This window comes from Oncorhynchus tshawytscha, linkage group LG12 (assembly GCF_018296145.1).
Source record: "Oncorhynchus tshawytscha isolate Ot180627B linkage group LG12, Otsh_v2.0, whole genome shotgun sequence".
Lineage (NCBI taxonomy): Eukaryota > Metazoa > Chordata > Actinopteri > Salmoniformes > Salmonidae > Oncorhynchus > Oncorhynchus tshawytscha.
In genome coordinates, this window is record NC_056440.1 from 19,129,810 (window position 1) to 19,143,141 (window position 13,332).

General features: G+C 41.3%; 1 protein-coding gene across 1 annotated transcript in view; it reads left to right on the plus strand.

Moving 5' to 3' along the window:
• Positions 1-10,043: 10,043 nt before the first annotated feature.
• Positions 10,044-13,332, plus strand: part of LOC112266092 (netrin receptor UNC5D-like) — an 84,477-nt gene continuing 81,188 nt past the window's right edge. Inside the window, exons 1-2 of the mRNA XM_042331158.1 lie at positions 10,044-10,077; positions 10,428-10,643. Of these exons, the coding sequence (XP_042187092.1) occupies positions 10,044-10,077; positions 10,428-10,643 (250 nt within the window). The remainder of the gene's footprint in view (positions 10,078-10,427; positions 10,644-13,332) is intronic.

The window sequence follows — 13,332 nt, forward strand, 5'->3', positions numbered from 1 at the left end:
GCAAGCTGTGAAACACAAAAGGGTCTCACAGAGAAGCAGAAGTGCTAGTTTAATTCCTTTTTTTCTTTTTACATCAGTTGGCTGTACAGTAAATGATCCATCTTGGCATAGCCCCGTCCATATTTATCTCCCTGTACAAGCTCAGTCCGCTCACTGCACCCCACAGCATTGGAAAGAAAAGTGAACAGAACTTACTAAGGCATACATTATGCAGTTGTGATTGTCATGCCATTGGTATGTGTCAGAGTTGGTTGATTTAAATCTTTATGATTGACAAGGTCCCCTGGCTCATTGCCATTGTTCCCCTCGTCCATGAGCACAGTACCTGTGCCACGACAGACACCGCAAACCTCCCCATATGCAGATAACCACCATGGCATTAATCTGCACTGCCATCCACCATCCAGGCAGCTCCCCACCCGGCAACAACTGGTTGAATCAACGTTTCAATGAAATTAGGTTGAACCAACATGGAAAAGACATTGAATTGACGTCTGTGCCCAGTGGGTCTACTCTCTGCTCAGGGTGAAAGCATTTGCCTGCCGCGTGCCCTCCGCCCGGTGACTGGAAGCCGATAGGAGGAGAGTGAGGACCCTTTAAGATGCAGGGTAAAATGTACAGGCCTAATGAGGAAATAAGTGACTTATTGGCGGCACACTCATTGCCTTCATTAAGCCACATATTAATGACCATCTATCATGAGAGCGAGAGGAAGTGAGACTCGGGGTGCTTTATGGAGCGTGCATTGTCACCTCGTTCCATTTATCTGTTACCTTTGACTGCGGTAAGTGTGTAGGCATTAAGAAGAGGACAAGGATCATAGTTAGCTGTTTGCAGTGGGAAATGGACGTGAACCCTCAAACCAAAAGCATATACAGGGTTCACCAGGCCTTTTGAGTCAAGGCTTCCTGTTAAATTATAGCAGATGAAGTACACTGCATGGAGAAGAAGAATTTGTGCTACATCGTTATATCACACCCTGGCCATTAAGTGTCTGCATGGATGTATATTCCACAAAAGAGTTTGATTAAAAAACATATTTAGACATATTTGTCTGCATTTTAAGTCCTAAGCAAGTCTCAAGTCTTAACCTTTGACTCTTGAGTCAAGTCCCAAGTAATAATGGGCAAGTCTCAAGTAAAGTCCAAAGTTCCACAGCTCAGGTTGAGATGTCACAAGTCCCTAATTTGGGGTTTCGAGTCCTCAAGTGTTTAATGACAATTTTAATGCAATTTTTTATTTCCTGTTTTTAAATCAAATCATTATATAGCCCTTCGTACATCAGCTGATATCTCAAAGTGCTGTACAGAAACCCAGCCTAAAACCCCAAACAGCAAGCAATGCAGGTGTAGAAGCACGGTGGCTAGGAAAAACTCCCTAGAAAGGCCAAAACCTAGGAAGAAACCTAGAGAGGAACCAGGCTATGTGGGGTGGCCAGTCCTCTTCTGGCTGTGCCGGGTGGAGATTATAACAGAACATGGCCAAGATGTTAAAATGTTCATAAATGACCAGCATGGTCGAATAATAATAAGGCAGAACAGTTGAAACTGGAGCAGCAGCACGGTCAGGTGGACTGGGGACAGCAAGGAGTCATCATGTCAGGTAGTCCTGGGGCATGGTCCTAGGGCTCAGGTCCTCCGAGAGAGAGAAAGAAAGAGAGAATTAGAGAGAGCATATGTGGGGTGGCCAGTCCTCTTCTGGCTGTGCCGGGTGGAGATTATAACAGAACATGGCCAAGATGTACACTACATAATAAACTTGAGTGAAAGATCATGTTAGAAAGTTTTTTTGTATTACTTGTCATGATGTTGGCCTGTTGGGGGAGGTTTATGACCCCCATAAATAACTCCCCCCCCCCCGTTTCTCTCTCTCTACTCTATAAAAGTTGACTCTTGAAAAGCCCTTTGTTAACATAGAGATTCTGGGAACCTCAAAAGGTGGGAAACGGAACCATATTTCGGTAATCCAACCAGTTGAAAATATGCTTTGGTACTTAATGAATATGATGTCAGATCAGTTGGTGTCTGAGACATGATTACTGATGATAGGACGACATCAACTGTATCTTGGAAGATTCACATGGAATTGTTGTGCAATTTAAATGTTTAAATATGAAACTATTTGTGAAAAGATTAAATGTAATTTTAGCTTCTTAATGAGAGAACGATTTGTCATAAGAACACCACTCTGCTCACTCAGAGGCCCCGCCCAAGTGAACAGACATGGGTTGTAAAACTATGAAACACGTACTACCAAGTAACCGTTCTACCACCAGACATTCTTCAAAGGACAACCCTTCCATCTACGACCGACCGATCAAAGCGCAGCTCAGAGTAAAAAATGTATTGGATTTTCCTTTTCCAAATGGCCGATAATTTAGAATGCATAAGCTTCTGTATTTATGATAGAGTAGCTGCCTACGGCCCGATAGAGACACACAATCTTTTTGTTCCTCAGTCTTTCCGCTGTTTCATTCAAAACCCAACCCCCTTTCTTTGTGTAACCAGCCGTCTTATCTGTTCCGTCCGCTAGGGACCTTTTCCTTTATGACATAATTTGTAATCAATGTTTGATCCATTCTGTGTAGATGCAATTCTGTGTGATGATTTAGGTATTTAGTAAATAAATAATTACGCCACATTTTGTATTGCTGATTCAACTTGTTAGCCAGGGTTCGTGAAGATAACCAAGAATTTAAAACGTTCAGATGAAACTAAATAAGGTGACAATTAAATATTGACTGCTACTGATGTAAAAGTTTACTAGGTATTTAAGAGTTTATTCGGAAGATAACAGCTCTATAAACATTATTTTGTGGTGCCCCGACTTGCTAGTTAATTACATTTACCTGATTAGCTTAATCAGGTAATAATAATTACAGAGAAATTATTTTATAGAATAGCATGTCATATCACTTAATCTGGCATAGCCAAAGACACGACATACTGTAGAAAGGCCATACAAATGGCACCAATGACAATGATTTTGGCCTCTTAGGTTTACAATGCATTGCATTTACAAAATATTAAAATTGGCCAATAATATCACCCATTTGTGAGCGATGGGGCCGCAGTATGATTCCCTCATGGCTGAACACACGCTCTACAGGAGCACTTGATGCAGGCACTGCCAAGACCCTCATTTCCACTCAGAACTGTGAAGGAAGAATGTTTCTGTTCATAGCCCTGAACCAAAGGTTGTTCTGTCCTTTGCAAATGTCAAGGTAGTGGCGATATGCTCCAAACAGCCCTGACTCCTCTCCCAGAGAACAGTCCTCAGTGGTGGTTTGATCCACATGTTGCCCAGTCTCTCGCAGAATTACATCTATATAGACAGAGCAAATATAGACAGAAACAAAAGGTTAATCTTGCTATTAGTAGTTTACTATTTAAATTAAAATGCTGTATAACTTAAATGAATTAGGCTAAGTAGTAACTCTATTGGTAAACTTTTTATAATAAAAAGATACACACCTTTCACCATTTATCACCTCATCCTTAATAGCATCATCCACCAGAACATGATGTTGCAGCCACACCAGGGAAAAGGATGGATCTAGCACAACTGCTTTAAGATAGATATGGCCTGAGAAGGGTGCAATCTCCAGATGGGGTGGCCATCTTGACATTGATGAAGATTCCAATTAATCTCCTCTTCAGTGATGCTTGGAGACTTCGGACCAGGCCAGTAAGGTAGCTTACTTGAGGTTTCTGTGTCTCCAGATGATTGTGTAGGGAAAGAATGCAAGGAACCACTGCACTGATTGTGACAACTTTTTCTCCTTGGGTAATACCTGTGGCTTCTGCAAAAGGCTTAAGAATGTCACCCAACTCTTTCAGTCTTTTCCACTCTCTCAATTAAAATATTAATTCCTTATGCCTTACCTCTTCCACATCCAACACAACTTCAGATAGCCGCAATGAAGCACTTCTCTCACCTGCCTCAGTGTGAAGTTCCAACTTGTGTTCACTGCAGCAGGGATTCCCTTCACTCCAAACTCACCTTCAAATGCCTCTTTAAAAGGGATGCTAGTGTGGAGCAATTAGCTAATCTTGGACGCTTTGGAAAGAGCTGGACTGACAATTTTAGTCTCCTTCAACCCATCCCCACCACTAGCTGTAATTAGGGATGCACGATATAATCTGAGAACATATCAGAATCGGCCAATATTAGCTAAAAATGCCAACATCGGTATCGGCCCGATGTCTAATTTAACGCCGTTGTGCAAAACCGATGTCAAAGTTGACGTGCATACCTATATAACGTAATGACGCCATGTAAAATTTGCCGCTACACGTGCAACACAGCATTCCTAACCTAACCCACAATGTCTGCTGTATGGATTGAGCAGTCAACATGTTGAGCAGTCATTTGAAAGAGCTCAAAGACGAAAGCCATTAATGCCAAGATAATATAATTCATTGCCCTTGACAATCAACCGTTAACTGTCGTCGTAGGTGATGTTGGCTTTCCCGACTGGTTGATCCCCGGGACATACTACCAAGTGCGATATTTTTTAGATGTTGGCCTACCGGAGTTACACAGTAATTGCGTCACTGCTATTACCTTCACAACATACTATAGAACTCTGTTTTGGTTTTTGTATGTCAAAAAAGATACATGTCAAATAACACAATTTGTTGCATTAAATAAGCTTTTAATTTGACACATCAAATAACACAGTTCTATTATAGAATGTTGTGTGTTCTGAATTTTCACGTGCAAACCAAGCGCCACCACTACTATCAACAGCACTGTCAAAGCTGTACAAAAAAAGTCTGCAAACAAGAAAACACCGGCAACGAACAATGTGTTTACAATACCGTGTTGGTAATAAAGCATTATGTGTTTGACCGCAACTTCTGGGGTAGCTAGCATTAGCTTGGTACCTAGCTAGCAACAATACAACCAGCCTGAAAACAATGACCTGTAGAAACTGCAGACATTTTCATTATTCTTAGCAATGATTTAGGAATCCTTGTGAGTAAGTATTAGCTAGGTAGCCACTTGTTGTTCACCTATGGAAATTGAACTTCAGTTCATGAAAATAAATAGCTAGCCAGTTACTTAACCCTGTTTCCCATAGCTAAAGTTATAAGCAGCCAGCTAGCTTTATCTGGCTAGTGAGGCTCGACCGGACCGGGTTATGTGTTGTGAAGCTAGCCACAATAAGGATTAGTCACAATAGTGGCATTTGCGGTTTGCCTTCAAAATAAAAGTACTTATTTGAAAGGGATGCAGAAGGTTACAATTGGTGGAATCATGCCATATTTAGACTAGATCATGTTAAACAAGGTTGGAATGTGATGCAACGAAATGGTGTATCAGTCTACTCGGTGACACCCACAAAACACAACTGTGAAGAGGTTATAAATATTAGCATTGCAGCTCTTATCGCAGGATTGTGATCACCTCCCCAGTCAGCCTATTGTGTGTATTGACATTCATATTGCACTGTAAAGCTTTACCTAAGGACTGGGGATCAATTATATGGGGTATCAGTCTACACAATACCCAATATATTTTTTCCAAAAAGTGACGAAAGCTCTTGTGTTCAATGATGAGCAGGGGTATGTTGCAATCCACAATAAGTTGTGACATTATGGAATTGGTGATAGCTTTTTACTGTGGATGGTTTGTGTTCTACAGTTGCACAGAGCATGTCTCTATGAATTGGGAGATGTGTGGCTGCTGAGGGTCACAGCTGATCGTTCAGCTGATTGCTCAGCCTCCAACCGCAAGGCACTTCAGAGGGTAGTGCGTACGGCCCAGTACTTCACTGGGGCAAAGCTGCCTGCCATCCAGGACCTCTACACCAGGCGGTACCAGAGGAAGGCCCTAAAAATTGTCATAGACCCCAGCCACCCCTGTCACAGACTGTTCTCTCTACTACTGCATGGCAAGCGGTACCGGAGTGCCAAGTCTAGGACAAAAATCAAATCAAATGTATTTATATAGCCCTTCATACATCAGCTGATATCTCAAAGTGCTGTACAGAAACCCAGCCTAAAACCCCAAACAGCAAGCAATGCAGGTGTAGAAGCACGGTGGCTAGGAAAAACTCCCTAGAAAGGCCAAAACCTAGGAAGAAACCTAGAGAGGAACCAGGCTATGTGGGGTGGCCAGTCCTCTTCTGGCTGTGCCGGGTGGAGATTATAACAGAACATGGCCAAGATGTTCAAATGTTCATAAATGACCAGCATGGTCGTATAATAATAAGGCAGAACAGTTGAAACTGGAGCAGCAGCACGGCCAGGTGGACTGGGGACAGCAAGGAGTCATCATGTCAGGTAGTCCTGAGGCATGGTCCTAGGGCTCAGGTCCTCCAAGAGAGAGAAAGAAAGAGAGAATTAGAGAGAGCACACTTAAATTCACACAGGACACCGAATAGGACAGGAGAAGTACTCCAGATATAACAAACTGACCCTAGCCCCCCGACACATACACTACTGCAGCATAAATACTGGAGGCTGAGACAGGCTTCTCAACAGTTTTTACCCCCAAGCCATAAGACTCCTGAACAGGTAACCAACTGTTGTTTTATATCTTTACTTACACACACACACACACACACACACACACACACACACACACACACACACACACACACACACACACACACACACACACACACACACACACACACACACACCTACACACACACACACACACACACACTACCTCAATAAGCTTGACTAACCAGTGTCTGTATATAGCCTTGCTACTCTTATTTTCAAATGTCTTTTTACTGTTGTTTTATATCTTTACTTACCTACACACACACACACACACACACACACACACACACACACACATACATATACACACTACCTCAATAAGCTTGACTAACCAGTGTCTGTATATAGCCTTGCTACACTTATTTTCAAATGTCTTTTTACTGTTGTTTTATATCTTTACTTACCTACACACACACACACACACACACACACACACACACACACACACACACATATACACACTACCTCAATAAGCCTGACTAACCAGTGTCTGTATATAGCCTTGCTACTCTTATTTTCAAATGTCTTTTTACTGCTGTTTTATATCTTTACTTACCTACACACACACACACACATTTTTTTGCACTATTGGTTAAAGCCTGTAAGTAAGCATTTCACTGTAAGGTCTACTGTTGTATTTGGCACACATGACAAATAAACTTTGATTTGAGTTGAGCAAGTTCCAGAACATTACCTCACGTTAGCTAGCTAGCTCACATAGCAATAATTACATTCTTACCTATCTTTATGGGACTTCATATGTCTGACAAAGTTTGAGGTTTTTGCAATTTCATCATTGATTTTGGACCCACATGTTTTACAAACTGCAGCCATTTTTTCCCCCACCACCACATAGTCTTTGAAACCGAATGCAACGATTTTTGGGAACCGATCCAGATGATGCCATGATGATTACAGACTCAGTCAATGTCTCTTTCAATTGATGAACTAGCGTCAGAGATACTATATATAATGATGAGATGTACTCCTCCCTTGACATTGGGAGTTGTTGTCCCGAAGGCGGGAAGGCAGGCGATCTGCTTATCATTCTGCTTATTGCTCTGCATGTCACTGTATTCATGCGTGGACAGATTTTAACGGGAGTGGACCCTCTCGCTTCGCCTCTTTTTCTCTGCTAGCGTTGACAGATAGTTTGAGTGACAGCGAGAAATGTCCAATTAGAGTCGAGTGTTTGCCCACTCCCACCCACTGGGTGCGCGTGGAGAGGTCTGTGAAGCTTGGTTGTCTAATATCAGAAGGTGCTGGAAGAGGAGGTTAGAGAATGAGAGGAGTGTGATGCCCTTTAGGGATGGGGAAATCTAAACAAGTCTCCCGGGTCTTTCGAGTCATCGAAGTTGAGTGGAAACATTTGAGTCCACATCTCTGTAAAAGGGGGATTCTCTATATACTTGTCAATGGTGGATGAAAAGGATTATGATAGTTTTGCCATAACTCACCATTCTAAAAAATGACCTGCAAACTAAGCTGAGGAGTGAAGGTAGGCTTGGTTTGACACCACAACAGGCAGAGGTGTTCATTCATAATAGAAAGAGTTTAACTGAGGAAGACTACCCTCTATGAGGACACAGCTTGCAGTATCCATAGGCACAACATGTACTTACTTCCCAACTTGTTGTGAGACATGGCTGTGGGGGGGTATCACAAGAGTGAATTTGGGGATTTTCCGCTCATGTGCTGTATAAAAATAGTTAAAGATTTCGTCACATTGTGTTCTCTTTTTTGATGCTAGAAAAAAATGGCTGCCTGAAAAGGAGACAAGCAAAGGCATCAGTAAAATAGAAATGAACAATCTGTCTGGAATCTAATTTACAGAGGATGTGTCATTATTGGCACACCTGCCCTTCAGGTTTGGAGTAAGGAATTAATTATACAGGTTGTAGATCCCCTTCTCCTCAAATCCACCTCCCGTAGCAGAAATAACATCATTTAATCTTCTTCTGCTTGAAACAATTTTCAATTTGTCACTCAATGATCTGGGAAGATTACGAGTTAGTGTCTCTTTTCTGCTTGCCTGATTCTTTATGTCATACCTACATTGTCACTTGTTTTTAAGCTCCTTTTCTAGGTCTGTTTAGGAAACCTATGGTCAAAAGCATGATTTATTTATGCATTGTGAAAATACATGCTTGGACTCATTCATGTACTCATTCATGTACTCAACAACATAACAATGTGAAAGAAGACTGAAAAATATGAAGAGTAAAAAAAAACAGCAGTGGAAGAATTGTTTTTTTTTCAAGCTTTTTGAACACGACAGAACGGAATAGAACAGAATAATTACATGTTTTGCTGAGAGTTTACTCTTATACTTCAATGCATTCATTTCTTTGTCAAAACTGAGGCAACCTATACATTTGTATTTTTCCATTTATAAAATACCTATTTAGTGCTCAAGGCCTTTGACTGCAGTCAATAACGACAGAATTTTCTTGGCAAACTATGCGCGACAAATTCTGAGATTGTTGTCAAAATGACCTTCCAAATCTTCAAAAGTCCAGGGTAATTTCTGAAAGTATGAACCCCAATCTGGCCTTATGCATTGAGTCCTGTACTCCAAAGTTTGGATGTATGTTTACACTATAATCTGTTTTTTGGTGAGTGCACCATAGCGTTCATTGATTTGTCTGTTAGCCATAACCACATTTGTGGGATGTGGTGGTAGAAAGTGGGGCTGGGTGATTAGATTTCAGTGGACAAAATTGGATTTGATGGTGGGACATAATAGCTTTCATGGGCTTTTACAGTACATCTCTGAATGGCTTAACCATATTGTCCTTGATGGGATTGAGGTTTAATTCTGGGATTTGCTCAGCGATGACGTCCTGTTCCTCCTTATTGTTCTGGGCCCAGGAGTAGAGGGCTGTTCTGAACTAGAGGCTTCACATGAAGAGTCCAGAACTTTGCCCAAAATGACACCCTATTCCCTTTATAGTCCATAGGACCCTGGTCAAGTATACTGCACTATAATGGGAATACTGTGAAGGGGAGACAGTACGGTGCAATTTGGGAATGCATCCAAGATCTGTCTTGAACTAAAATCGCATCTAATATTGTGTAGCCTTGTTGTTAGATCAATGTTTCCCTCTCTATTAAATCAATGAGGTACTCTATGGTAGAATGACAGTCAAACCTGTTCCAGCTGCTTTCTGAACTGACTTGAAGGAATAACCTGATATGAATTGTGCTAAAATAGGGACATATTGGGCATTTTGGCATCTTGACAAAGACATTCTTTGCACAAAGAGGAGGGTTTGCGGCGGAGATAAGATGTAGTCAGGCTCAACAGTCACAGTACGGGTAATCAGTCCTCTCCCAATGCCTCTGCTTGGTGGTCTATTCTGATTACATTCATCGACAGATTGCTCTGAAAAGACGGATATCGACTAGAGTGGAAGAGAATTGCTTAAATTGTTCTCCTTGTATTCTTCTTTTCTGACGATGTTAACTTGTGAAGAATGAGAAACATTGTCACTCCGCAGAGAATTACAGATTTTCAATATGAACATGGGGAGAATAGTGAATCCAAAGTATTGCCTCGGTATGTGAAAGATCAATTGTTCCTATAGACCCCAAATTAACAGTGACACTTTTTTGCCTCTTTGAGAAACAATTTTTCCAGGCATCAAGAGTAGTTTGAAGAGTAGTTTGAATTACTTTCCTTTAGCTCAAAATGTTAGCGAAAAGCTTAACATATCTATCAGCGCTAGGTTTTGTTTTGAAAATCAGTCATGGTCACCCAGAAGAACACTGCATTGGTTGCTCTTTGAGGATTTAGGCTGCAAATCCATAAAGCACCTTGTGACAACTGCTGATCTGAAAAAAGGGTTAGTTAAATAAATGTATTTGATTTGGTTAGTTCAATCAATCAATCTGTCTTTCTCTTTGCAGGAGCCACAGGTGACATCCTGCCAGACTCCCTACCGTCAGTCCCAGGTACCCTGCCTCACTTCATGAAGGAGCCAGAAGATGCCTACATCATCAAGAGCAACCCAATCAAGCTGCTCTGTCGGGCTGTGCCCGCACTGCAGATCTTCTTCAAGTGTAATGGAGAATGGGTGCACCAGAATGAACATGTGTCCCGGGAGTACATGGATCAGAACACTGGTAAGAATCCATAGAGATCCTATAATCCAAGGGTATTCAAATCCTACCCTGGAGGTCTGGACTGGAGTACTGCTGGTTTTCGGTTACCTGATAATTCATTGCCCCAAGCAGTGGAACTGGCTTCTAGGTCCAGGGTTGAATTTGAGGGCTATGATCCCATAGATATGCTATTTTCTGTAGTTATATGTAATTGAATAATTAATATGTGTAAGATGCATCATTTCTATCGCCTCCCACTACTGCATAGTGAGAGGGAATATGGATTCACTGTGACCATGTGTGGGATCATGGGCTTGCAATCAGCACTGCATATTTGTTTGGGGAAACTAAATTATGACATTTTGTGATTAAGATCATCTTTAACTTGATACAGTAAGGTACATTTAGCTAACATATTGTTACTACAGATACTTTTCAGTCTATAGGCAGTTGTCTTTTTTTAAGTTTCCAAAGACAGTTAAAGTTAAGCAACAATTAGGCTGATATCCGAAAACATTTAATATATTTTTTATTACATGATTCTATCCGTCACCCGAAACCTGAAAAAAACACTCCAACTTGCCCTCATAATGTCAACAGGTAATTTGTGAAGTTGTGTTGAAGATATCATGTAGTGTGGTATAAAGGAGATAGTATGTTCAGCCCAATTAAACCCCATCAGGCTGGTGTCAGAGAGGGACGTGCAGAACAGCCTAGGTCTGTGTCACAAATGGCACCCTATTTCCTATATAGTGCACTACATTTGAGCAGGGCCCATAGTGCACTATGTAGGGAATAGGGTGCAATTTTGGATGCAATCTATAAAGCAGTTTGTGTTGATTAGAAGCCTTCACTTTAGTTCTGTTTCCTGAAGGGATTTCTGGGAGAACACAACTGATGTGACACCTCGTCTGGAATGTGCTCTGATTAGTGGCTTCTCAAAAGAGGAAAGAGTCTTTCTGGTATTCATGAAGGTCCCTCTGCAGGAAAGCCTGTTTAATTGCTTCTGGGAGTTCATTATTGTGTGATTGCTGTTCTGTGAAATTGTTGTGTGACTGATAATGGGGGAAATGAAAGTCAGAACTTTGATTATTTTTGCTCTGTGTGAGTCAGGAAGTTCATGGGAAAAGTATTAGGGAAAAGTTCACTGTTTTGGTTTTATGCTACATCCAATGGTTGTTAGCAAGAGGCGAGCTAATTCATTTATTTCAGAGATCAGAATGGAGCATTATCTAACAACAACAACAAGTGAAGTGCCTGATGTTCTGTTTTAAGTGGTGGGAGGGCTGTGAGCCAAAAATACAGTTGAAGTCGTAAGTTTACATACACCTTAGCCAAATACATTTCAACTCAGTTTTTCACAATTCCTGGCATTTAATCCAAGTAAAAATGCCCTGTCATAGGTCAGTTATGATCACCACTTTATTTTAAGAATGTAAAATGTCAGAATAATAGTAGAGAGAATGATTTATTTCAGTTTTTATTTATTTCATCACATTCCCAGTGGGTCAGACGTTCACATACAGTCAATTAGTATTTGGAAGCATTGCCTTTAAATTGTTTAACTTGGGGCAAACGTTTTGGGTAGCCTTCCACAAGCTTCCCACAATAAGTTGGGTGAATTTTGGCCCCTTCCTCCTGACAGAGCTGGTGTAACTGAGTCAGGTTTGTAGGTCTCCTTGCTCACACACGCTTTTTCAGTTCTGCCCTCAAATTTTCCATTGGATTGAGGTCAGAGCTTTGTGATGGCCAATCCAATACCTTCACTTTGTTTTTCCTTAAGCCATTTTGCCAAAACTTTGGAAGTATGCTTGGGGTTATTTTCCATTTGGAAGACCCATTTGAGACCAAGCTTTAACTTCCTGACTGATGTCTTGAGATGTTGCTTTAATATATCCACATAATTTGTCCTCATGATGCCATCTATTTTGTGAAGTGCACCAGTCCCTCCTGCAGCAAAGCACTCCCACAACATGATGCTGCCATCCCCGTGCTTCACGGTTGGGATGGTGTTCTTTGGCTTGCAAGCCTCGCCCTTTTTTCCTCCAAACAAAACAAAGGTCATTATGGCCAAAAGGTTATATTTTTGATTCATCAGACCAGAGGACATTTCTCCAAAAAGTACGATATGTGTCCCCATGTGCAGTTGCAAACCGTAGTCTGGCTTTTTTAATGGTGGTTTTGGAGCAGTGGCTTCTTCCTTGCTGAGCGGCCTTTCAGGTTATGTCAATATAGCACTCATTTTACTGTGGATGTAGGTACTTTTGTACCTGTTTCCTACAGCATCTTCACAAGGTCCTTTGCTGTTGTTCTGGGATTTATTGCACTTTTCGCACCAAAGTACGTTCATCTCTAGGAGACAGAACGCCTCTCCTTCCTGAGCGGTATGACGGCTGTGTGGTCCCATGGTGTTTATACTTGCTTAATATTGTACAGATGAACGTGGTACCTTCAGGCGTTTGGAAATTGTTCCCAAGGATGAACCAGACTTGTGGAGCTCTACAATTTGTTTTCTGAGGTCTTGGCTGATTTCTTTTGATTATCCTGTGATGTCAAGCAAAGATGCACTGAGTTTGAAGGTAGGCCTTGAAATACATCCACAGGTACACCTCCAATTGACTCAAATTATGTAAATTAGCCTATCAGAAGCTTCTAAAGCCATGACATCATTTTCTGGAATTTTCCAAGCTGTTTAAAACTACTTGTGTCA